Below are 23,135 nucleotides of genomic sequence, written 5' to 3' on the forward strand. Positions count from 1 at the left end.
GGGAGGTGGGCAAGGACCTATCAGAACAGTGGTAAGGACCCCAGGCAGAGGGGGAAGGAGGAGCAGAGGCCGGCTCTGGCAGTTGACCAAGCAGAGATGGGGGAGATGACTCCAAATCTCAGCCGGTGGGTGACAGTGATGGGGAGTGACTTCCTGGTGAGGAGGTCCTTGGCTGTGGAGGGTGCAGGACGTCAGGCACCATCCTGAGCCATGTAGCCTTGATCTGGATGCCCTGGGCGGGGCTGAAGGGGGTAAGTTGGTTGATTGACAGTTGGGGTTTTGGACTTGTGGTGGTGCCGGGAGCACGTGGCTGGGCTGAGTTCAGGCAGGGGATGAAGCCTTTGCAATGTTCCAGGGACGAGGGGAGGGATCAAAGAGACTTCACAAATAAAAGCACAGTGTGGAATCTCTGAGCCCCCAATTCAGGGATCTCTAAGAACTCCAGACTTTAAAAGGAAAGTCTGCAGGTGCCGACACAGGTGTGGAATCCCCGTCCTTCTCAACTCCAGCCACAGCTGTGACAGTCACTTGCACTGGCTTTGAAAAAGAATCTCAGCAGTTTACGTAAAAGTAAATAACTTCTCCATAATTCTGATTTCTTAATTCAGTGCCAATCTCCACTGTCTGGCTAAACGCCAGCATCCCCAGCATACTTCCTAGCATCTCTGTTCAGCCTTTGTGCTTGTTCCCTGCTGGTCAGAAGGTGCTGTCAGGCGGGAGAACCCATACCTGCCGGGCAGAGGAGTCAGGTGCTCAAAGGTTTCTAAACGAAGTTTTAAAGTGACCACTGTCACGGCTCAGAATGTGGATCCAGCAAGAATAAACACTCACGTTTAGCTCGCAGATGTTTGAGGCGATTTTCTGGAGCAAACAGTGGCACCTGGGTGTTTAACTGAGTAACAGGAAGGCAGGCTGGGCCATGGCTACCGCCCCTGTCCAGGAGCCTGGACCAGTGCAGTGTGTGCGGAAGACGCACCAGAGGATGGAAAGCTCCAGGCCAGGTGGGCAGGGCAGGTCCCCAGCCCGTCTCCCGGGGCAGGAGGACAGAGCAGCCGCCTTCAGGGCAGCTCCAGCCAGGCCAGAGCGTTCTCAGGTCCTCCTGACCCTGGCCGGACCGCCCACATCACTGAGGATGGAGTCTCCATGGCAGTTGTGCTTAAACACAAAAACCCAAGCAACGGGGATTGCCCGAGTCTCTAGGAAATATTGGGCCGGATGAACACCCAAGTGCGCTCCAGGAGAAAGGATTTGGCATCCAAAGAGACTTTGAAAATGGTAAGCTTCTCTGGGCGTATTTGCCCCAATAATCCACAGAAACAACAGTAATCTAAAAATAGTCTTGTTTTCTGTCCTCAGCTCCTTTTAACTTCGTTAGTCATCACCAATTCTTAAAATAAAATCCGTGTAACGTCTCTCCTAGTAGCAGCCATAAACACACCTCGAGAGCAGCCCGGAGGACCGAGCGAGGCGGAAGGGGAGCGCGGGGGGCTGCGGCCGCGGAGACGGAGCCCGGTGGCCCCGCGGTGGCCGCAGGGCCGGCCGAGGCGGACACGGGGGCGCGCTGGCCGCGGAGCTGCGCCGCCGCCTCCGGAACTCCCTGCGCCCTGGCGCGCGGCCACCGTGGTCCCGGCAACGGCATTAAACAGAGGGAAACAGACGGGGATTCCGTCACCCGGGCGGGGGAATAAGGAGAGCATTGAGAGCAGACAGGAAAAGAGCTTTTCTGGATGGAGTGAAAATTATTTATTAAAGCAGGAGGAGGGGGAAATGGAGGAGAAGGAGGAGGAGGAGATGGAGGAGGAGGAGCAGCGGCCAACAGCCCCCAACTGCGGCCCCTCCCCAGCCGAGAGGCGCCCCGCCCCGCCCCCGTGGGTCCCGCGGGCTCCGGGTCCGGGAGGACCGGCCGGGCGCGCGTGGCGGCGCCGGAGGGGCGGCCGCGAGGGGTAGGGGTCGGCCTTGAGTTTAACTGAACTTGCAGACCTCCCTTCGCTCCCCCACAACGGCTCCTGGGGGCGAAGAAGAGGGGCTGGGACGGGGGAGCGGAGACTCTCCGAGCAAAATCCTGGCCCCAGGTCTGGGGACACCCCGCTGCCCGCAGAGATCCGTTTAAAGGGAGGGGCGCGGGAGGGGCGGGCGGCGCGGCCCTGGCGCCCCCTGGCGGCCCCCAGCGCTGCCTGGCCCCCGCCCCCGCCGCCCCCTCCCCCCCACCGCGCCTCAGTGTCCTCGTGGGGTCTCCCCCACCCCCAGCGTCCACCCCCGGGCCCCCTTCTCCCTGCGCTGGGGTCACCGAGGCACGTGCCAGTCCCGGCTCTCGGCGAGGGAGCAGATCTACAGGTAGCGATCCCTGGAAAGGGCTGTGACGCCCACCCAGACGCGCAGAGGCGCGGCGACCCCCTCCCCACACCCGCGCGGCGGGAGACCTGCGAGGGGGAGCAGGGATGTCGGCTGTGCCGAGTGCGCTCGGCAGGAATGACCCACGGTGGTGACGTGGGCATCGCTCCCGCTGGCACCTTCCTGTTATTCCACATCCACCGAGCAGCCAGCGAACCCACCGGACGGGGCAGTGTGGCACCAACCCCCACCCCCTCCCCGTTTCCCTGGGGCCCCGCGCAGAGTCGTTTGGGGCATCCACCGGCGTCCTGCAGGCCTCCTGGGTCCCCGGGGCAGACACGCCTTTTGCTTTTGGGTTTATTTTAAACCACATAAGGGTGTCGTGCAATAGATTTACGATTTTTATACGCCAGACATTTTAACCGCCCTCACACTCCAAGCCCGTCCACCCAAGGCCAACACGAAACTACGGTCCCGTCTTGGCAGCGGGGCTGCGCGGAGGAGCGGCAGGAGGGTTGGAAAGAGCAAAGTGTGAAGTGAAACGGCCGGCGCTGGGGAGGCCGTCCCGAGCACCCGCTCTCAGCTCTCAGACCAGCCCCTCAAGTCGCTTCCAAACCCCGAAGTCTCGCCTACAAAACGCCCCCGGCCCTCCCGGGGCTGCAGGGGCCGGCGGCTGGGGGCCGGGGAGGGCTGCGCCCGCCGTTCTCTTCGACCTCCGCCCGCGGCCTCGTGCAACAGGCAGTCTGGGCCGCTCGCGTATTTACAGAGTAAAAATGACAATAACTCCACGTCCCGGGACTGCCATGCAATCTGTTAGTAATTTAGCGGGACGGGAATTTCCTTTCCCGGGCCTGCCAGTGGAAGCGCTTTTCCAAATTTCCACCGCGGGGGAAGCCTGCGATTTTACATAATGACTTCAGCACGCAGGGCTCTCTCGCACCCCCTCGTCTCCGGCTCCCTCCGCCCCCTCATCAAGCAGAGGGATCCTCTCTCAGACGCCCGCGTGGACCTAGGCGTCCAGGCTGGTGGATTCGCCCCGGTGCAACCCCGCCGGCCCCCGCTGGCGGCCCGTCCCTCCCCGGTGCGCCCCGTCCCTCCCCCCGTGTGCCCCTGTCCCTCCCGGTGCGCCCCGTCCCTCCCCGTGCGCCCCGCGGGCCGGGCGAGCGGCGGCTGGGCGCGGGGCGGGGCGGGCGCTCGGCCCCGCTCCGGCTCGGGCGGGCGGGGGGGGGGGGCGTGATGTCACGGCGGGGAGGGCGCGGGAGCGGCCGGGGGGCGGGGAGGCGGGGGAGGTGTTTTCCAGCTTTAAAAAGGCAGGAGGCAGAGCGCGGCCCTGCGTCAGAGCGAGACTTAGAGACTCCGCACTCGCCGGCACAGTCACCGCGCCGGACCGGGCGGCCGGGAGCGGGGACCGGGGCGCGGGCCACACCTCCGAGCCCCCGCCACCCTGCCACTCCGCCACCCGCTCAGGTCCCAGGGCCGCAGCCCGGCCCCGCCACGCACGCACACGCCCCTCAATGACATTTCTCCGGGGTGCGCGGCGCTGAGCCCAGGCCGGCGCGCGTTCGCCGGGGGAGAGGTCCACCTTCCCGCGGAGACCCGACCCCGGGCGGCGGCGCAGGGCACCCGCTCCTCCCGCTGCTCCCGCTCCTCCTCCTGCTCCCCGCCGCCGCCGCGTGGATGCCAAGTACCAGTTTTCCAGGCCCTTCCAAGTTTCCACTCGGCCCTCCGGCTGCAGTCTGCGGGAGCGGAGAAACTTTGAGGCCCGCGCCGCCCGCCGGCGGCACCATGAAGTCGGCGGAGGAAGGTAAGCCGGCGCGGCCGCCGCCCCCCACTGCGGCCCCCATGCCCCCCCAGCCCTGGCGCCCCCCAGCCCCGCGCCCGTCCCGCCCGCGCGCCCCGCGGGGTCCCGGTCGGGGAGGGGCGAGCAGGCTGGGCCGGGGTCTCAGCGCCCGGAGGGACGCGGCGTCCCCGGCGCGCGGCAGGCGCGCGGCACAGATTGAGAAGTCGTGTCCCCCTGGTGTTTCCCCAGAGCAGCCCTGATTTCGAGCGCGCCTTCTTGCCAATAGGTGTCTCCTCTTCTCCAGTGCTGAGTGCACGCACTTGGCCTTCGCTGGTGCAGCCTCTCAGTGGATCCCGGCTGTAGGAACTCGGTTCAAATGCAGGCGGTTCCGGGCCGGGCCGAGGTTAGGGCGGTCAGAACTACACAGGACACTTTGGGATGAAGTGAGGTTTCTTTGGGAAGGAAGGGTGGCCTGGTTTCTTCCCCAGCGGGGCAAGGCCACCCTGTGGCTTGGAAGACAGCGAGGAGTGGGGGTTCTGTGCCCCTCCGCAAGTTCAGTGCGTGGTGGATGCTCCCAAGCGCTGGGCTCCGCAAACCGCCTCCAGATTGCTGAGCCCGCTGGGACCGCTCCGCGTGGCGCCGTCACGCTGGTGGCTCGACCCGCAGGACTAAGTGTGACCGAATGTGCGGTCCCAACGCAGCCCCTAATTCAAGGCATTTTGCAGTCTTGCAGACGTAAGAGTTCCAACTGCAGACAATACTTCAGGGCAGTTTGAAAAGGGACCAAGTTTAAAGCTGCTTGTTGATAGCCACAAAGATGGCATAAGAGTCAGCCCTGAAGCCTGGGGATGGCGGCCCGCCGCTGACGGTGGGCTCCTACCCTCCAGCAGTGCAGTCTCAGTGCCAAGCCCTCGTCACCCCCTGCCCTTAGAAGAACCACCGCCATGACCAAAGCAGCCCAGCTCCTACCCGGGATGCTCTTGCCGGAGTCCCAGAACACCCTCGAGAAGGGGTGGCCAGCACCTTTGGGAGGGATTCCTATCAAATGCTTCGTGGAAACTGGGAGACACCTTTCCAAATGGCTTATCGGCGCTGAAGCATTTTAGTTAAATGACTTTAGGAAAGCTGGCAAACCTGCCAAAGAGTCCTCTTACATTTTATCAGGGCGGACATCCTTCTGAGGAGGCTGGAAACTGAATGCTACCATTTCCGGCTCCTTTCTGATGACTATGAGGCCCAGTGGCCTTAGAGCGCAGTTTCCAAACACTGCCCGCCTGGCGAACTTCCTTACCTTTAACAAAGAGGGGCTGAAGACCACGCTCGGGACCAGAGCAGGTTTTCAGTGTCGAGATGTCTTTTGTTATTTTCTATGTATTTCGTATCAAGGAAGGAAGATGTATTTTATCTTTCTTACATTTCACCTCAATTTAGAAAATGTTTAAATCTAAAAATCAGGTAATGTTTACCGAATAAGATTTTGCTATTAGAAAAGTTTAAAAATTTTTTTGCTGAGGTTTTGATTTTAAATCTTTGGGACAGTTATTTCAAAGTTTTCCCCATATATTTTTTATCACTGCTTTAAAAAAATGCAGGTCTTTCAAAGTTTAGGTTTCTTTATTTGAACAGTCGGTGGTCCATCCTGCAATAAAGAATCTTTTTTCTCTTACAAGAGAAAAAAACACGTGTGTGTAGAGGGTGATTTTTCCTGTTTCCTCCTTAAGAAAATGCTTTTGAAAGTGCCTCTGCTAAGAGGCGGGGCACCAGGTGGTATGGTGCCCTTCAACTAAAAGAGTGTTGATACGTTTTGTGAGGACCACAGAATTGGGCTAACCAGAAAGTAAGATCGGGTCCTTCCCACAGACAGCCGGGTGCAGAGGCAGAGTAGCTCCCTGCGGGTCGGCGCTAGCCTTGCCGAGGGCAGGGGGATAAGCTGTCCTCGTCCCCCAGGCGGGAGGAAGACATTAGTGTCCATCCGAGAATTGAGAATCAGAATGGTAACCCAGCTCTTCCCTCCAGTTCAGTGAGCATCTGGGTGGTAGCTCATTAAGCACTGTTGTTTCTGAAGGCCCTGTGCTTGTTTTTCCACGAGGAGAATGCGGAGAAATGCAGACCTTGTAGGTAGCCACCCACCTACCCATTCAGAGGTTGCTCCACACAGAATGCCCCGGGCTCTCCAGAAGAGAACAAAGCTCGCCCTGTTCTCTCGCCACTTAACTGTGTGTTGTTTCCTAATCCCGATTAGAAATGGCCTGGCGCTGGTGCCCTGCTCTGTCACACCCAGCGCTGGAGCTCTGCGCCCCTGAGCACCACAGCCTCTGAGAGGAAGCGCCAAGCTAAACATTTCCATCAAGACAGGAGCATCTGCTGACTTGGCAGAAAGCTCCAAACCATTTACAAGAGGAAAGGCACTGGGGGTGGGGTGGGGGGGGTGGTAAGAGGAGCAGTTAACAAACCGCCACCCCATCTGGTTACCTTGGTTGGGGATCTGAACCCAGATGGGGACCAGCTCAGCTTTAGGATGAAGCAGCCTGAATCCCCTATCCCCACAGGGCCCAGGAGCCTGGGGCACATGTGCTCCTGGAAGTGTGTGCCCACTTTCTCCGGAACAGCTGAGCAAAAAGTTTTAGTCTAAACAGATGATAAGCACTATTATTTGTGTGTAAATTTTTGCTGGGGATGAGAAGGTGGCTGAAGTTAAAAAGAAAAAACCGAAAAGAGAGAAATGAAATGTTGCGCCTTCTCAACAGAAAACAGAACTTCCATTTGCCTGAAGGTCAGCAAAAAAGGCAAAGTAAAACAATACAACCCTCCAAAATACGTCTCAAAGTGAGAACTATTATTAGAAACGGAATCAGGCCAGAGCGAACTATAGTTTATCATTGGAGAAAGCCATCTGAAAAGGGTCCTGGCAGCGGAGCTTGCGGGGAGTGTCTCCGCAGGTTCTCTGCTTCCGGAGAAAGCAGAACCGCGGGCCGGGCCGGGGCCTGCAGGGCCGAGAGGAGGGCGGCAGGGATGAGCGGCAGACATTTGCACGCCCGCCCTCCTTTCCGCCTGGACCCCGCCCCAGGCCTGATTCTCAGCTCTGCTAAGGTCCCTCTGCCACCATTCTCCTGCCAGTGCAGATGCTGGCTTACATGGTGCCAAGGCCTGGGGAAAGTTAGAACACAGCTGGGAGCGGGGGTAAAGGGAAGGAAACGCGCTCACAGGGCCTCGATTTTACAGTTTGCTGTGCATGCTGCTCGGCGCGCGGGCCGTGGGTGGAGACCCCGCGCTCCTCATGCGCGCGCTCAACCTGAGCAGCTTCGGTTACTCGTGGACGCACAGGAGTGTGCACGTGTGTTTTAGTAAGTTGGGGGACTAAGTGAACGTTGTCACAAAAAAGCGAGGGCTGCCGCTTAGGCCCGGCCTGTAAGACGCCGGAGGCAGCAAGGGCCGTGCCCCCGCCGGCCGGTCTGGAGCAGCCGCGGCTTCACGGTGCGCTGGGGGCGCGCTCCCACCCCATGGAAAACCGCCGCGTTCCTGCCACTTTCGGGGACGTCTTTAGCTTTGGGGGCGGAAAGAGGCCTCCCCTGTGTCGCTGCTCTTCCGCAGCAGGAAGCCCGGCTCTCGGTGGACGCCTCCTCCGGGCTCAGGCTCGGGGCCTCCTGCAGGACGTGCACGTTGTCGACTCGGTCAGCGTCCGAGTCGGGCTGAGCTCTGACTCCTGGGAGGAGGCCCGTCGGCTTGAACGCTTTAAAAAAACTTTTAGACAAAGTCACTTGGCTCGCATACAGCGTGCGCCATCTCTTCGGGAATCGGTACTGATCTCTGCGCGCGGTCCCCATGCACGCCCGCCCCGGAGTCGGCGAGCGCGGCTGCAGGCGGGGGTCCCGCGCGCAGCGCTCGGACCCGGGACACCCGGGGTCTCGCTCGCGGGTGGAGGCGGGGACACGCGTGAGCGGCGTGCGCCCGGGCTCGCGGGGAGTTTATTTAAAACTCGGAACCGGCGGCCGGAGCGGCTTGTTTATGTCAACCCGGAAACGGCGGGGGAGGGGCGGGAGGGGCGGGGGAGGGGCGCGGGCCGGAGTCACGTTACCGAGGGCGCGCGGCGCGGGCGCAGCAGCCGGGCGGCGACCACAGGTGCCCGCGGCCGGGGCCCGACCTGGACCCCGGACCCGGACCCGGACCCGGCCCCAGGCCCCCGTCCCCGGACCCAGGCCCAGACCCCGATCACTGACCCCGGACCCAGACCCTGGATCCCAACTTCGGACCCCAGACCCCGACCTCCGACCCCGGACCCCGATCCCACTTCTGACTCCAACTTGGCCCAGACCCCGACTCCCCACCCCGGACCCCGACCCCTGATCGCGGACTCCGACTCCGACTCCCGACCCCGGAACCTGACCCCGACCCGGCCCGGCCCCCGCGGGTCCCGACATGACAGGGCTGGAGGCGGACCCGGAGTTTGACTTTGATTTCCTCTTCGAGTTTAACCAGAGCGACGAGGGCGCCGTGGCCGCCCCAGGTGGGTCTTCGCGGGCCGGGGAGGGGGCCCGGGTGCAGGACCGGGGGTGCAGTGGTCGGGGCTGCAGAACCCCGGGGGTGCAGGGCCGGTGGGCTCAGGAGCGGGGCTGCAGAGCCCCGGGGCTGCAGGATCGGAGTCGGGAGGAGCCAGCCTGGGGGGCGCACCTGGGGCCCGCGCCGCCCCTCCCCGCTCCTCATCCTGGCTCTCCCCCCTGCACCCCTCCCCCGCGCCGCCCAGGTCAGAGGCAGCGCCCACATCCCCCCCCCCCCCCCCCCCCCGCCCCAGCGTCCTGCGCCCGGGGCCACGAAGGCGTCGGGAAACAGGTCAAGTGTTGGCGAGTTGGGGGTGTGTGGGGAGGCCCCCTGTGAGGCCGGCTCGGGGGTCGGCGGTCGGGTGTGCTGAACGGTGCCGCAGCCTGGACTTCTGGCGTCAGAGAGCAACGGGTCTCCTGCCTGTGGCTCACACTTGGGTTGGGTCTTCGGAGCAATCTCGCTGGAGGGGCGCCTCCTCCAGGGCGGCCAGTGTGCCGCTCAGGCCGTGACACGCGTGTTCAAGGCCCCGGACTTGGACTCTGCCGCCCAGGACAGGTGGCCAGCGGCCATTGCCAGGGGGCACGGGGCCTGGAGCCCCTCCCAGGACAGGCGTTTAAATGAACTAGCTAGTAGCTCTGCGCCCAGCCACCGTGGTGGGGAGCTTTTCCTTTCTTTCATTTTCTCTTCTCTGAAAAAATAAAGGTTCCAGTTAAACAAATAACACATGAGGGAACCCTCCCGCCCCCAGAGTGGATGCTCTCGAATAAGAATGCCACCTATCGAGTGATCACAACCGGCTTGTGCTGGGAGACTCAGTCTGTGCCCAGTGGAGGACACCCAGGAGCCGCCTCCGGCAGCCTGGCCCTGCGCCACCTGTCTCTTCCGTCCCCCTCCGGCCTCCTTTCTGTGGCTGTCTTCAGGATATCTCTGTCCCTGCCCACGTGGCCGTGCAGCGAGGGAGCAGCTCACAGCACACTTGGCAGGACAGGCGCGTCTCTGCAATGATTGTATAATAGTTTCCATATCGTTCACCGCCCCTCTTTGAAAAACTGTAACCTCCTGTTCATTTTTAAAAAATAAATGTTCCATCCAGCCCTGGGCTGCCTCATCTTCCTTACCTGCCCTCTCCGAATGTCCTCCTTGTCCGTCTTCTGCGGCCGTGGGCTCCAGGCCTCTGGGCTCATTGGAGCCAAGGCCTGTGAGGGTGGGGGACGGGGGCAGTTCCTAAGAGATTTGGGACTGGAAGTGGAGAGACCGGCCCCTGAGCCCTTCTTGGCTTGCTTGCTTTGGGTCTGGCTGCCTGTGGGACTGAAGACCTCTCCTCAGGGTTCCACCCCTTTTCAGTCCGTTTAGCATATATCCTTCACAAGAGGCATGGGGTGGGAGTGTGGGCTGCACGCCTGACCTCTTTATGGTGTGAAAGATCATCTCAGGCAAGGACTTCTGGGCCATCTTGGGTTTTGGGACACATCCTGTGTCCTCAGGGATGCGGCCACTGTGGAATGCCGGCTTGACAGCTCGTTTCTTTTTGGTGCTGAGTAATATTCCGTTGTCTGGTTGGACACAGTTTATTTATCCACTCACCTACAGAAGGACATTTTGGTTGCTTCCAAGTTTTGGTGATTATGCATATAGTCCTTTTTTCTTGTTCTTATTACATGACATTGTAGTTTTTGATTATTAATTATTATATTGTTATATGAAATTGTTACGTTAAGTTCTCCAGCTCTTAATGGGTGATAGAAACGGCTTCACATTGTTTCTGGAATAAGCCTAGATATAAATAAATGAATGAATGACTAATACTGAGATCGATTGTTAGGCAAAGGCAGCACAGAGCTTTGTAGATTATACTGAACACAGAAGTGGGCACTTTCTCAAAAGGACACGGCCAGCCCTGACCACTGGCGGCAGTGGTCGCTCATCTGTCAAGATTCCTTCTCAGTTGAGAGCAGCGTCCCCCGACATCCTGGGGGTCAGTGGATGCATTAGCCCTGTGCCCGTGCGGTCGCTTGCCACCTTGTGCTCTCGTTGGGTGTGTGGCACCCGCAGGGCTCCTTATCCAGCACTTCGAGGGAGCAGCCAGGTGTGGAGTTCTTTATTTCCAGAGTGCTCAACAGGTGAAATAGACAGTCCAGTCACCGTTTGTTGGGAAAAAGAAGAGAGAATTTAAAAAATAAGTTGCCATGGGCTGCGCAAGAGTGTTGTTTGCACTCCCGGGGCCTCCTCATCTTCCTGTCTCCACCCGGCTCCAGTGCCCCTGGGGAGAAGGCTGGGCGGTGGGCTTCCTTCTCTGGAGAGGAGGGCAGCGGGGAGAAGGCCTCCTGTTCCTTTCTGGTCTCAGGAAGTAGCTGCTTTGCTGTCAGCTGGGAGGCGGGCGTGGCCCTGCTTCCCGCCAGCCCGGGGCTCCTGTTTTCTCAGTAATTTCGGCCAGCCCCATGGCTGCTGCCAGGACTGTCGCCCTGGCAACTCCACAGGAAATTGGCCAGGCCTCTGGGTCTCGGGCCCGAGCCTCCCCAGCAGTTTGGCCACCTTGCTGCCTCGATGCAGGCAGGTCTGCCTACTCACTGTCACGTGCATCACTGGTGGCATTTCAGAGTTCACGTGCGAAAGGGGACATCTTTTGCCAAAATGAAGATTGGGAGGAATTTTTATTCTCAAGTCCCTTCTCAGCGATGGCAATGGTTTTGGTGAAGAGACCCTGGGAGGCCCCTGTGTGTGGCGGGCTGGGCCTGTTCTGCTCTGTAAACGCCGCCTCCTGAGCAGGGAGCTCAGGGGAGTGCTAGACACGGGCACGCCATGTCATCTGTGACCTTCGACATTTTAGGACATGCATCCATATTTTCGCCACGAGCAGCCCCACCATCCTCAGTGTGTCTGGCCCACGGTTCCAGAGGTGGTTCCGTCAAGGATGGGTATTTGTATGAGCGGATATTTTAATACTATAGCATGTTGTCAAGGAAGGCCATGGCAAGTAGCCAACGACTTGGGTGTTTTTAGTTCCCTAAGAACAGAGAACGAGAGCTGAAGATGGAGATGACCAGATGTGTCTGACCTGGGGCTAGCTCGTCCCTCTGCGAGGAACCATGTGCTGGGGGCGGCTGGAGTGAGGGCCTCCGAAAGGCTGGGTGTGTTATTTACAGAAGGTTCGGCAATGTGTGTGCCGCTGTCACAGGCCTTCTGTTTGCCTCTAAATCCTTCTCCCTGGCACGTTGTCGAACCGACTGGCCCGCTGAAGCTGTCTCTGTCTGTCATCCTCGGGGCCTGCCTGTCCCTGCCGCCCTTGGGAGTGCCTCCCAGAGAGCTCGGGGAGCAGCGCCCAACAGCGAGGGCTGGCCACTGAGCGTTTTTGGGGTTTGTTGTGTTTTGTTTCCACCATCTGCAAAATTACCATCTCGCCGTGTGGGTAGCTGCCCCCCGGCCCTGTGGAGACTCTGGGCAGCGTCGCGAGGCTGAGACCTGGCTGTCAGGCTTGTTCCTGTTCTATTTCTAGCTTCACGTCCTGCGGTTCAACCCCAGCCACTGCTGAAGGGGATGTTCCTAAAATGAAGAATGAGAGTCGTGACGGGCCATCTCAGAGTTTGTGAAAGAGGGGAGGACCGGTGGTGAGCAGTGTGAGGTCTGCCCCCTGGGACTGCTGGCATCAGCAGGGAGTGGTCTCAGTGGTCCCAATATGCTGTTGGCCTTAATAGAAAGGACGTGGGTAAACTTTTTTGTGGTTGTTCAGAAATAATAAAGTTGTATGGCTCTGAAAAAGACCATTTCTCAGAATGAGACGAAATATGTCTGACAGCTCTGGCTTGTTGAGTTTGCTGAGGACTGACTTCGCAATGGGCGCTGGACCAGCCTGGGAGCTGCATACCTCCTCTGCTGGCTGCCGGGTACCCGCCTGCTGCCCACGCTGGTGTCTGTCTGTGTGCCCCGGAGTGCCTGGCACAGTGCTCTGACTGGGAGGGGGGACGGAGACCGGAGAATCAGAAGAGTAACGGGAGGGCAGTTCATGTCTCCAGAGGATGAGCCACACTGTTATTACTTTTTATTATATTAAGCCATTTTGAATAAGCTCTCCATGATATTTGCTTAAACTCGTGCTGTTGCTTTTGCACTCACCTGCACTGTAATTTCGTGGGTTCTCCTTGGCAAGCAGCCAGGTTCCCAAGGCACAGCAGAAAGTGACTCGAATGGGTGTCAGCTCTTTAGTGCCTCCTGCCATGGCGCGAATCAGCCTGACCGTCTCAGGATTTTTAAGAAAGTTACTGGAAATATTTTCATTTCATGTAAATGTAATCCCTTTGAATAGTTAAATAATTCAGATTTGCGTATGATTTAGGTGGGTAATAAAATTGGAGGGGAGGGGAGAGAGGCCCCGACAGGCGAGAGAGCGGGGCCCAGGGCTGTGGGGCAAGCTGGGACCTCTCCCCGTGTGTGTTTTGTTCTGAAACGGAGAGCTTTGTTGTCAGATCTCTGGTTGAGCGTTCATAATGAAGTTTCATTTTGTAATTTGTTTAATTAAGGTAAATTCATGGTTAGGTGTGTCCTTTTTTGTTTTTTAATAAAGGCTTTATGTTTTTTATTTTCTGATTGGATCGTGATTATTGACGGACTTTGGTTTAAATCAAGGCCCCTCTTAGAATGTTCTGGAAGTCAGGGACCCCAGTCTCCTCTGCGGGGCCCAGTGGGGAGGGCGCTTCCCTGGATTCCCCTCCCAGCGCCCTGTGCAGCGGGGGCCTCAGGCTCTGGGGACCAGGAAACCGGCGCTGAGTCCCCTGGGCAGGGGTGGGGAGGCCCCAAGACTTGCCCTGCCGATAGCCAGGATTTTTTTTAATTGTTGGAATTACCTTCCTCCCAAGAATGGTTGGCAGTTCAACCATGGGATCACCTATATCTCTTAAAGTAAATTATAGACAGTGTTCTCTTTAAGATTTTATTTTTCCTTTTTCTCCCCAAAGCCCCCGGTACATAGTTGTGTGTTTTTAGTTGTGGGTCCTTCTAGTTGTGGCATGTGGGACGCCGCTTCAGTGTGGCATGATGAGCGGTGCCATGTCTGTGCCCAGGATCCGAACTGGAGAAACCCTGGGCCGCCGAAGCGGAGTGCACAAACTTAACCGCTGGGCCACGGGGCCGGCCCCGACAGTATTCTTTTAACTGGGGCGGGAGGTATAGGATCTGTCCATTGAGCCGCCTCAGTCCTGAGGCCTGAGGGGGTGCTGGGAGCCAGGCGGCCTGGAGGGCCCACCTCCAGTGGCATCTCAGACTCCTGGTCCTCCCCCTCTTCATCTTCGTCCTCCCCGTCCTTACGCCGGAAGGATTAGGCAGTGCAGTGAGCGTGGGCTCCGTGACACCCATTTTGTGTTTATGATGGTGCTCAGCGTTTCCCATGCGCTGCAGGCCTGGTGCGTTGTCTTCTAGATTGATCACTTTCTTTAAAATGAAAATTCATTCTTGGTTGGCTGCTGGACCTTCTGTAGGCTTCACACGGGTAGGAGAGCTCCGGCAAGCAGCGGCTGCAGTAAGTGTGGCTGTGACTGCATGAGGACACCCCCCCGCCCCAAGGCTGGGAGGGGCCTGGAGGGGCCTCTTCTTTCTGGAGGGTCTGGAGCGTTGTCCCTGCCATTGGGACCCCGACACTTTGAGGACAGAATGTCAAGAAGGCGCCGATCCTCAGGGAACAGAGTTTGACCTGCGCAGGCCCCGCTCGCTTGCAGCTGCTGCCTGGAGACACCGGCTGAGAAGCCAGGCCCCCCTTGCCTGTGGCCCGGCTCTTCTGGGGCTCCACCCTGAAAGCCGGCCAGAGGGGAGCAGAGACCACAGAAGAAGTGGCACCTCGCTTCTTTCTCAGTAAGCCCAGGAAAGCGCTTGTCCGGACTAGAAAAAGGCCGGCCGAGTTCGCTGTGGGGGATCAGCCATGCAGTGTGACCGTGGCTCTGGCAGGGGTGGCCCCCAGGCGTGTTGGGCAGCAGACAGGGACAGGTGGGGAGCCAGAGGGGGCATCTGAAGACCCAGACTCATTGGGGAGGAGCCGAGACAGTGGAAACGGCTGTGGGGCCGATGTCAATGGTTGTCGCAGAAACTGCCTGAAGAAAGGAACATTTCAGACGGGTCAGCAGGGTCTGGAGACCAGGAGGCAGCCATCCCGGTCAGCAGTGAAACCAAATGTCAGGGATGGAGGGAGCAGACATCCCTTTGACTTCTACATACTTAATTTTGGAGTATGTCAAACACAACAGAGCTATTTCTTGAAGTTTGATTACTAAAATTCCTGCCCTGTAAATGTATGATAGGATTTTAACTCACTTTATCAATACTCTACTTACTGATCCTTCACTCATCCTCATGCATCGATAGCTGAGGCTCCCATAGCCATGCCTCCCACCCCGCTTTTGGTTCGGCTGGTTGGCATCTCACTTCTCACCTGGAGTCACACAGTTACTGGACGCCTGTGGGGCTCGGGGACACAGATTTTCTTTTTTCTAACCCACAGTTCTGGTTACAAAGGTTTGGGAAGTGTTGGCCAGCCGTGGAGGGGAGGACCTCTGAATGGGGATGTATGTAGACGTGTGTGTGTAACTTACATGTACATGTGTACGTACATGTAACACATGTATAATAGTCTACGAATGCGTATGTGGCTAGAAGACACGTTTTTGCCAAGGTGTGTCTGTAGACGTCTTTTGGAAGAAATACGGAGTAACATTTAATCTCTGAGGGGATACTGGTTCTGCGTTCATGCCGCCAGCACCCCCTAATTTCCGGCAGACCCTCACAGAGGAGGCAAGTCTCCTATTTAAAGTGACGCTCAGTCCCGTTGTGTCCCTCAGGCCCCTGGCCTTCCTTCTCCGAGAGTCTCCACCCCCGGGTTTTCCTGCCCCTCACTGCCCGGGTTCCTCTGGCCAGCGTCGTGTGCAGCCGCTTTCTGTAGCGCTGTGTCGTGGCCTGGGCCTGGCGTGTGCACACCCAGAGCTGAAGGTGGTGATGTCCATACTTGTCCTGAGAGGTCGTTGCAGTGCATAGGGCAGAGTTCTCCTGGTGGCCTCAGCAACCTGCAGCCCCTATGTGCCTCCTTCTCCTGAGGAACGTTGGCCTTTTCCTCTTGGAAGTGCCTTTCCACCGTCATTAACTTCTGGTTTGATTTTTACAAAGATCGTAACCTAATTTTTGGCATTTGGTGATGGTTTTTGTGTTAAGAGTGTGAGTGAGCATGTGAGGCTGTTGGTGGGAGACAGACACAGTGAGCATCAGTAAGCATGGCTGTGCTGTCCCAGGACTGGCGCAAGTTGGGCAGGTGGCGGGAGGCCTGGTGGGTGCTGCTCCTCACCTCACTTCCCTGAGGAAGTGGAGGCCTGGTCCTTTCTTCACGTTGTGTGCCCTGTGTCCCTCTAGCTCTCTGGGGTGTGTGGGAACCTGCTGGGCAGAGGAGACCTGGAGATGGTGAGGACCAGAGGTTTCCAGGGACGATTGTGTCCGTGGACCTGCGTTAGCTTGATCTGGCCCTGGTACACCCCACCCTGAGCTGGATCCCTTCCTGCCGCTCGGAGCTCCTGAGCCCCTCAGCTGCAGTTTTGGTTTCTCTTGCTTGTCATGGCTCTGTCTCCCCCGAGGGCTTTTTGGAATCTGCACCGATTTTGAGCATCTGGAACACTGATGCTCTCTTTGAAAGGCAGCCCGACTCCCCGGGCTGAGGAGGGTGGGGGCCAGTGTGCTCTCCCCAGGCTACCTGTGAGGGGCCTGCGCCCACCTGCACAGAGAAGGGCCATTTTGGGAATAGTGCACAGCATTTAATATCAGGAGGATTTGGAGAGATAAGAGCAAGAACTTATTGATGGTAAGGACTGTGAGAGACGGGGCTACCAGAGAGGGTCGTCAGATGGCTGCTCTGGAAACTCATAATGGAGGTGATTCTCACCCAGTTAGAGTGCTAGACCGATTTCTTAGTAATCGGGGTGGGGTTTGAACCAGGGCATTGAGGCTCTCAATTTTCTGGGGTTCATCCATTTGGGTTTCTGCACCACAGCACAGCAGAAGGGCAGCACTGTCACTGAATAAGTATCTGCAAGCCAGTGTGCTTCACCCAGGAGAGGGGTGTCGAATTTCTGTGTGAGTGCTTCCATTATTTAGAGACCTTGGAATACTCACCTCTAGGCATACAGTAATGAGGTACCAAGATGTTATAAAAAGCCATTTCAAATCAGAAATCCAGAAGTGTAGCTTTCCTGTTAAAAATTACTAATAACACTAGTAATGATTTTTTAAAAATATTTTATTGAGGTTATAATGAACATATAATGATTCTTAAATCTAGCTTGGCATCAACATCATTTGCTTGGGTTTTTCTTCTGTTTTGTTTTTTTTTAGAGAGATTCCTAGGTCATGAGCCACTGTCAAAATTTACATGAGAGAGACTCCAGAATGTGTGTTTTCATCCGATCTTTGAAGTGTGTTCTTTGTAACTGGTGATTAGGGCACCTCAACAGTGATTAGCCTATTGAAGTCTCTTTAAATGTCTAGGTCCCTGTATCTAAAACCCATCCCACCCGTCTGCCTACTCACTCATCCATCCACCCATCCATCTACACACTCACTCATCCACTCACCTATCCGCCCACTCACCCATCTATCCATCCATACACTCATCCGTCCACCCACACATCCACCCACTCATCTATCCATCCATTCACCCACTCACCAACTCACCCATCCATCCATCCACACACTCACCCACCCATCCATTCATCCACCCACCATCCATTTATCTATCCATCCATCCATCCATCTATCCATTCATCCATCCACCCACACATCCACCCACTCAACATCCATCCATCCATCCATCCATACATCCATGCATCTATTAAACAAAGTGAGCACCTTCTATGTGTCAGGCACAGTCCTAGGCTCTGAAGACATCAGTGAACCAAAGTAGACTAAGGCAGGCAAAGGTTCCTGTCCTCATGGAACTTAGTCTCTACTGGTGAAAGTGATGATGGACAAGGTGGTAAGAGTTAAGGAGAGAAAAATGAAGTGGGGAAGTGTGACATAGTGTTGGGTTGGGAGATTGGGATTTTGAAAGGGTGGCTGGGGGAGGCCATTTTTGAATAGAGTAGAAGAAAGCACTGGCCCAGCGGCGTGGCTCTCCGAGGGCAGGACGTTTGGGGCATTGGGGAGCCAGCGGGGAAGCCCTAGGGAGGTGCATGCCTGAGTGAGAGGCTCAGTAGGGCTGCTGTGCTGGCGTGGAGGGAAGGGAAGGGAAGGGCTGGGAGGGGTCACAGGGACTTTGGTGGCCAGGACAGGGCTCTTGCTCTGAGCTGTCGGAGTGGCATGAGCTGAGCGTCGTTTCAGAGGCCCGCTCCCTGGAGCTGTCCAGAGACAATGGTCCCAGATCCTGGGTTCACTAAGCTCGTGTTTGTATTTTGATGACCTGCTCCTCATGCCATCTTCTCTCTTTTTTCCCTTCTAGAGCACTATAGTTATGCGTCCTCCAGTATCGGTTCTGGTCTGCCCCTCTCCACGGCGCACCCCTCGCTGCCAGCCCCATGCCATGACCTGCAGACGGTGGCCCCGGGCATCTCAGCTGTGGCGTCAGCAAGTCACCCCTCGGGGTACGGAGGGGCTGTGGACAGTGGGCCCTCGGGCTACTTTCTCTCTTCCAGCAATGTCCGGCCCAACGGAGCGCCTGCCCTGGAGAGCCCTCGCATCGAGATCACCTCGTACCTTGGGCTTCACCACAATAACAACCAGTTTTTCCACGACGTGGAGGTGGAAGACGTCGTCCCCAACTCCAAACGGTCTCCTTCCACGGCCACCTTGAATCTGCCCAACCTAGAGGCCTACCGAGACCCCTCGTGCCTGAGCCCGGCCAGCAGCCTGTCGTCCCGCAGCTGCAACTCCGAGGCCTCGTCCTATGAGTCCAACTACTCGTACCCATATGCGTCCCCACAGACGTCCCCCTGGCAGTCTCCTTGCGTGTCCCCCAAGACCACAGACCCCGAGGAGGGCTACCCCCGAGGCCTGGGGGCCTGTAGCCTGCTCAGCTCCCCTCGACATTCACCCTCCACCTCGCCCCGTGCGAGTGTCACCGAGGAGAGCTGGCTGGGGGCCCGTACGTCCAGGCCCTCGTCGCCCTGCAACAAGAGGAAGTACGGCCTCAACGGCCGGCAGCTCTCCTGCTCCCCCCACCACTCGCCCACGCCGTCCCCACACAGCTCGCCGAGGGTCAGCGTCACAGATGACACGTGGCTGGGCAACAGCACGCAGTACACCAGCTCAGCCATCGTGGCTGCCATCAACGCGCTGAGCACTGACAGCAGCCTCGACCTGGGCGACGGCGTTCCCGTCAAGACCCGCAAGACTGCCCTGGACCACTCTCCCTCGGTGGCGCTCAAGGTGGAGCCGGCTGGCGAGGACCTGGGGACCACGCCGCCCACGTCTGACTTCCTGCCCGAAGAGTTCTCCTCCTTCCAGCACATCCGGAAGGGCGCCTTCTGCGACCAGTACCTGTCGGTGCCACAGCACCCGTACCAGTGGGCCAGGCCCCGGTCCCCGACGTCCTACACCAGGTGAGTGGGTGACAGGGGCGTGCAGAGTCCGCTAGCCAGGCTCCGGCAGCAGAATTGAGTTCTCATGGCCTGGAGGCCGAGGGTCAAGATGAGGTGCTGGAGGGGCTGGCTCCCTCAGAGGCTCTAAGGGAGAATGTGCCCGCCCTCTCCAGCTTCGAGGGGTTGCTGCAAATCCTTGGTGTCCTTGGCTGTAGAGTGCCACCCCGTCTCTGCCTTCACTGTCACGTGGTGTTCTCCCTGCGTGTGTCTGTCCAAATTTCCCATTTTATAAGGACACGCTCATCTTGGATGAGGACCACCCTGAGACCTCATCTTCACTAATTCCCTCTTTAATGAAAGGCCCCTTCTCCAAATTAAGTCACAGTCTGAGGTGCTGGGGTTTGGGCTTCTGCGTCTGGATTCTGGGGGCCCACAAGTCAGCCAGTAATGAGGGTTACAGACCGGGGCGCTCAGTTTTTGTTCTGTTCTTTTGTAAAGCCGAGCGATCCCTCCCGTCTCTGCCTCTCCTCCTCTGCTCACCACTTCCTCTGTCCCGCCTAATTGCTGTCACCACGAGGGTGCAGATGGGGCCTCTGCTCGGCAATTCCCCAGAGCCGCGAACGCCGCTCCCCGAAGCAGCCCTGCCGGGGGTTTGGAGAACAACACGCTGCTCCTCCCAGGGGACCAGCGCCCGCTCCCTGGCAGTCTGGTGACAGAGAGTCGAGCCCGTTCCAAGCTCCACGTCTTGGGTTGTTGATTTTTCTTTTTCACGGTGAGCAGGGCTGCTGGCGCTCCGTTGGGTCCACTTACTCAGCCCGGTGTTTTTATTTTTAACTAAACAGCTTTCCCAACAGGTGGGCCACTAATGACCCCTGGCAGAGTGCTTTCTGCTCCAGGATTTTTATCAGGCGTGAACGTCCGCCTGTGCCTATCCCCGTCTGACGCCGGCTGCACGCCTCCCCAGGAGGAGGCCTGGGCGCCCTGCACACACGCTCCTGCTTGTAGTTTCTGCGTGTGGTTTCGGGTATTCGAGGCTCGTGTTTGGTTTTTCCTGTTCCCTTTTCTGTCGAGGGCATTCTGAAGCGAGATCGGGGAGTAGGACCTGGTTTCCAGCGATGTGATGCCCCGAGGCAAGGACAGAGAGGCAGTTGGGTCGTTGGGTGTAGACTCTGCTCTGCTCTCTCGGAGCCTCTTTCCCCACAACTGAAGCTCATGTGGTTAGTCAGGGCCGCGTGTGGATGGTTTAGTTCTGGGCTCTGAATGAACCCAGCTCAACCTTTCTGAAAGTTTGTGGCGAAGAAACAAGATGAGAGTTGACAATTTTTAAAGCAATCGGGTCGTGCGTCCCACGTTTCTACGGGCGTGGTGTTTGGGATGGGGGTCACTTCAGACTTAGAGAGAAAGCGAGAATGACCACCATTTGTCCTTGACTTGCATTAGGCTGCATCCACATTTCTACCCCCAACTCTACTTTCCATGCTTTGAAGTTTAAAAAACTGGTGTATTCAAAACATCATCAGAAAAATGTATCGCAGAACCTGGATTCAATTCCTAAACATGGGAATTTAAAAATCCATTTGGGGACATTTAAAAAATTTAAGAACTGTTTATGCCTGCTATACTATCTTTACAATTTTTATTTAAATTTTATTTAAATGAAGAATATTTCCAAGCCAACCATCTCAAGCACACAGACTCATGAATTACAGTTTATGACCTTCTGTGTTTTCATGGGCCGTGAAGGTCACAGTCACTCGTAATGGGACTTCAGTGAACTGACAGTCATGACATCTAGGACGGTGATGTCATCAATGTGTAATCTGACTATGAGTGTGAAGAGAGCAGTAGTATGAGGGTTTTTAAAGAAGTTGTAAAAATTTAGGTAAACCCTAGGTTTGCCAGGGCTGCTGTGACAGACAGCACAGACCGGGCAGCTTAAACGACAGGAGTTTATGTCCCTCAATTCTGGGCTGGATGTCGGGGATCAAGGTGCCAAGGGTAGTTCCTCTAGGCCCCTGCCCTTGCTGTGTAGACGGCCAGCTTCTCCTTGTGTCTCTTCACAGCATCCTCCTTCTCTGCCTGTCTCTGTGTCCAAATTCCGCCCCCATGCACTCCCCCCCCCCGCTTACGAGGTCGCCAGTCATTGGATCAAGGCCACCCAGTGACCTTGCTTTGACTTGATGGCCCCTGTAAAGACCTCGACTCCAAACACGGCCACATCCTGAAATCCTGGGGTTAGGACTCCATCCCACGAATTTGGGAGGACCACCTGTCTTGGCATCCCTGTGGCAATGGTCAGGTGCCTCTAACAATGGCCCGTTGCCTCTTCCTTCATGGCCTGCTCAGTGATAGAGAGTCCTCGGGAACTCGGGGTTCCTGGCCAGTCTCCGTCTGCAGGGACCAGGCCTGCGTTTGGTTCGGTGATGGGAAAGCACAGTTGCTGCCTTTGTCTTTGCTCGGGAGTTTCAGCGATAATTATGTGGCCGCGTGACTGCTCTCCTTATCTCTTGGCCACTGAGCCCCCGTGTGGGTGATGCTCCTGACATTCCTGTGAGTTAACGCAAACAAACAGAACACGTGAAGGCCACCAGACTACCCTCAGAGGGGCTGAAGTTCACCTTTTCCCGCTGTTTTGGTTCCACATCAAAATATGTTTCCTGGTCCTTGCAATATGTTTCCATGTGATCCCGTCAGCTGGTGCTCGGGGGCAGTTGGAGGCCACGGTAGAAATGAGAGGTCAGGTTGTCCCCGCGGGGAGGGCCACCAGACTTCCTTCCCTGGACACCTCAGCTCGGCGGAGAGAGTGCAGGCGAGTCAGCGGGCCTCAGCGGCATGTCGGAAATGCCGAGTTTTTAATGATCTCCGAAGTTTGAGGTAGAGAATTTATCACAACACACCTATCTTCCCCTTCCTGGGGTGCAGGCCCTCGGCAGTTTTAGTCTCGTCCTCCTAGCGAAAGGGACTTTTCATGACAAGTGTGCTGTGCTAGCCTTTCCTAAGGAATCTGGGTGTGTGGGTCATTTCCCTTCTGGGGTCTTTTTGTCTGGACGGCATTCACGGCACACCCCCCCTTGTGGAGCCTTCTGATAGGCCCGCAGGGCTCAAAAGATGATGCTAAATTCTTGCTGCAATTGAAGAAATTATGTTTGTGAAACTAGCAACAGTATTTGACAGAATCTCTTTGTTTTTAGAGTTTAGACCTATTTTCAAGTTTAATGGACTGATGCTTCTGTTCTTAAACCTTAGGAGATGCACAGAAATTACAGCTGACTTGCTAGAACCCCCATAAAAAGTCAGAACTTTAAACGCTCTGTCCCAGAGTCCAAGTCAGGCCGTGAGCCTCCTCAGAAAGGAAAGGGTTTCTCCTCCCACCTCATTCTTTCTCCGATGCTGCTGCTGATGGTAACACAAACAGCGTCTATGGACCAGCTGGATCGCGCTGCTGAGGCTGTTCATCGGAGTCGGGTAGGGGTGGAGACGCGCTGTGTGTGCAGAGGCCAGGGGCGGCGAGGCACTGGAAGGTGCTCACTTAGATTTTGTTAGTTCTGGATGGGAGTTTCCTTATGAACTGAGAGGAGCTGCAGTTTGCATGGTTGTTGACTGCTTCCATCGCTCCACCTCGTGCACCGGAGGGTCTGTCTCCGGCGGTGTGTGTGTGCATTGTTGGCGCCTGGGGCTCGTCTCTGAGCAGGAACACCTTTTTTCTTCTAGAAAAGGCTCATGGAGAGTTTTATCTTCTGAGGTTTTGAGTCTTTAGCTGAATGCAGCCAGCGTAATCCCTGAATTTGCCTCTACAGAGGCAGAGTTACAAGAGGAATGCAGACTTAAAAAGAAACTAGTTTTGGAGAGGCAGAAGCATTTTAATGTGAGTATGCTCGTAACGTCAACAGGACGCTTGTCCAGCCAAATTCCTTTACATGAAACTTTGCTTTTTTGATTTGAGTACCTAAAAAGAA

At 56.9% G+C, this 23,135-nt stretch overlaps 1 protein-coding gene across 14 annotated transcripts in view; it reads left to right on the forward strand.

Annotated features, from left to right (window-relative positions):
* Positions 1-3,605: 3,605 nt before the first annotated feature.
* NFATC1 (nuclear factor of activated T cells 1) overlaps positions 3,606-23,135 on the forward strand; it is a 125,981-nt gene continuing 106,451 nt past the window's right edge. For 5 of the 14 annotated variants that reach the window (XM_070275909.1, XM_070275913.1, XM_070275911.1 and 2 more), the window contains exons 1-2: positions 8,198-8,615; positions 18,102-19,200. In XM_070275909.1, the coding sequence (XP_070132010.1) occupies positions 8,528-8,615; positions 18,102-19,200 (1,187 nt within the window). In that variant the 5' untranslated portion in view covers positions 8,198-8,527. Of the gene's footprint in view, positions 4,136-8,176; positions 8,616-18,101; positions 19,201-23,135 lie in introns of those variants that run through there. The other 9 variants (XM_070275908.1, XM_070275910.1, XM_070275916.1 and 6 more) reach the window with 7 other exon arrangements.

The sequence above is a fragment of the Equus caballus genome, chromosome 8 (genome assembly GCF_041296265.1).
Source record: "Equus caballus isolate H_3958 breed thoroughbred chromosome 8, TB-T2T, whole genome shotgun sequence".
NCBI classification, from domain to species: domain Eukaryota; kingdom Metazoa; phylum Chordata; class Mammalia; order Perissodactyla; family Equidae; genus Equus; species Equus caballus.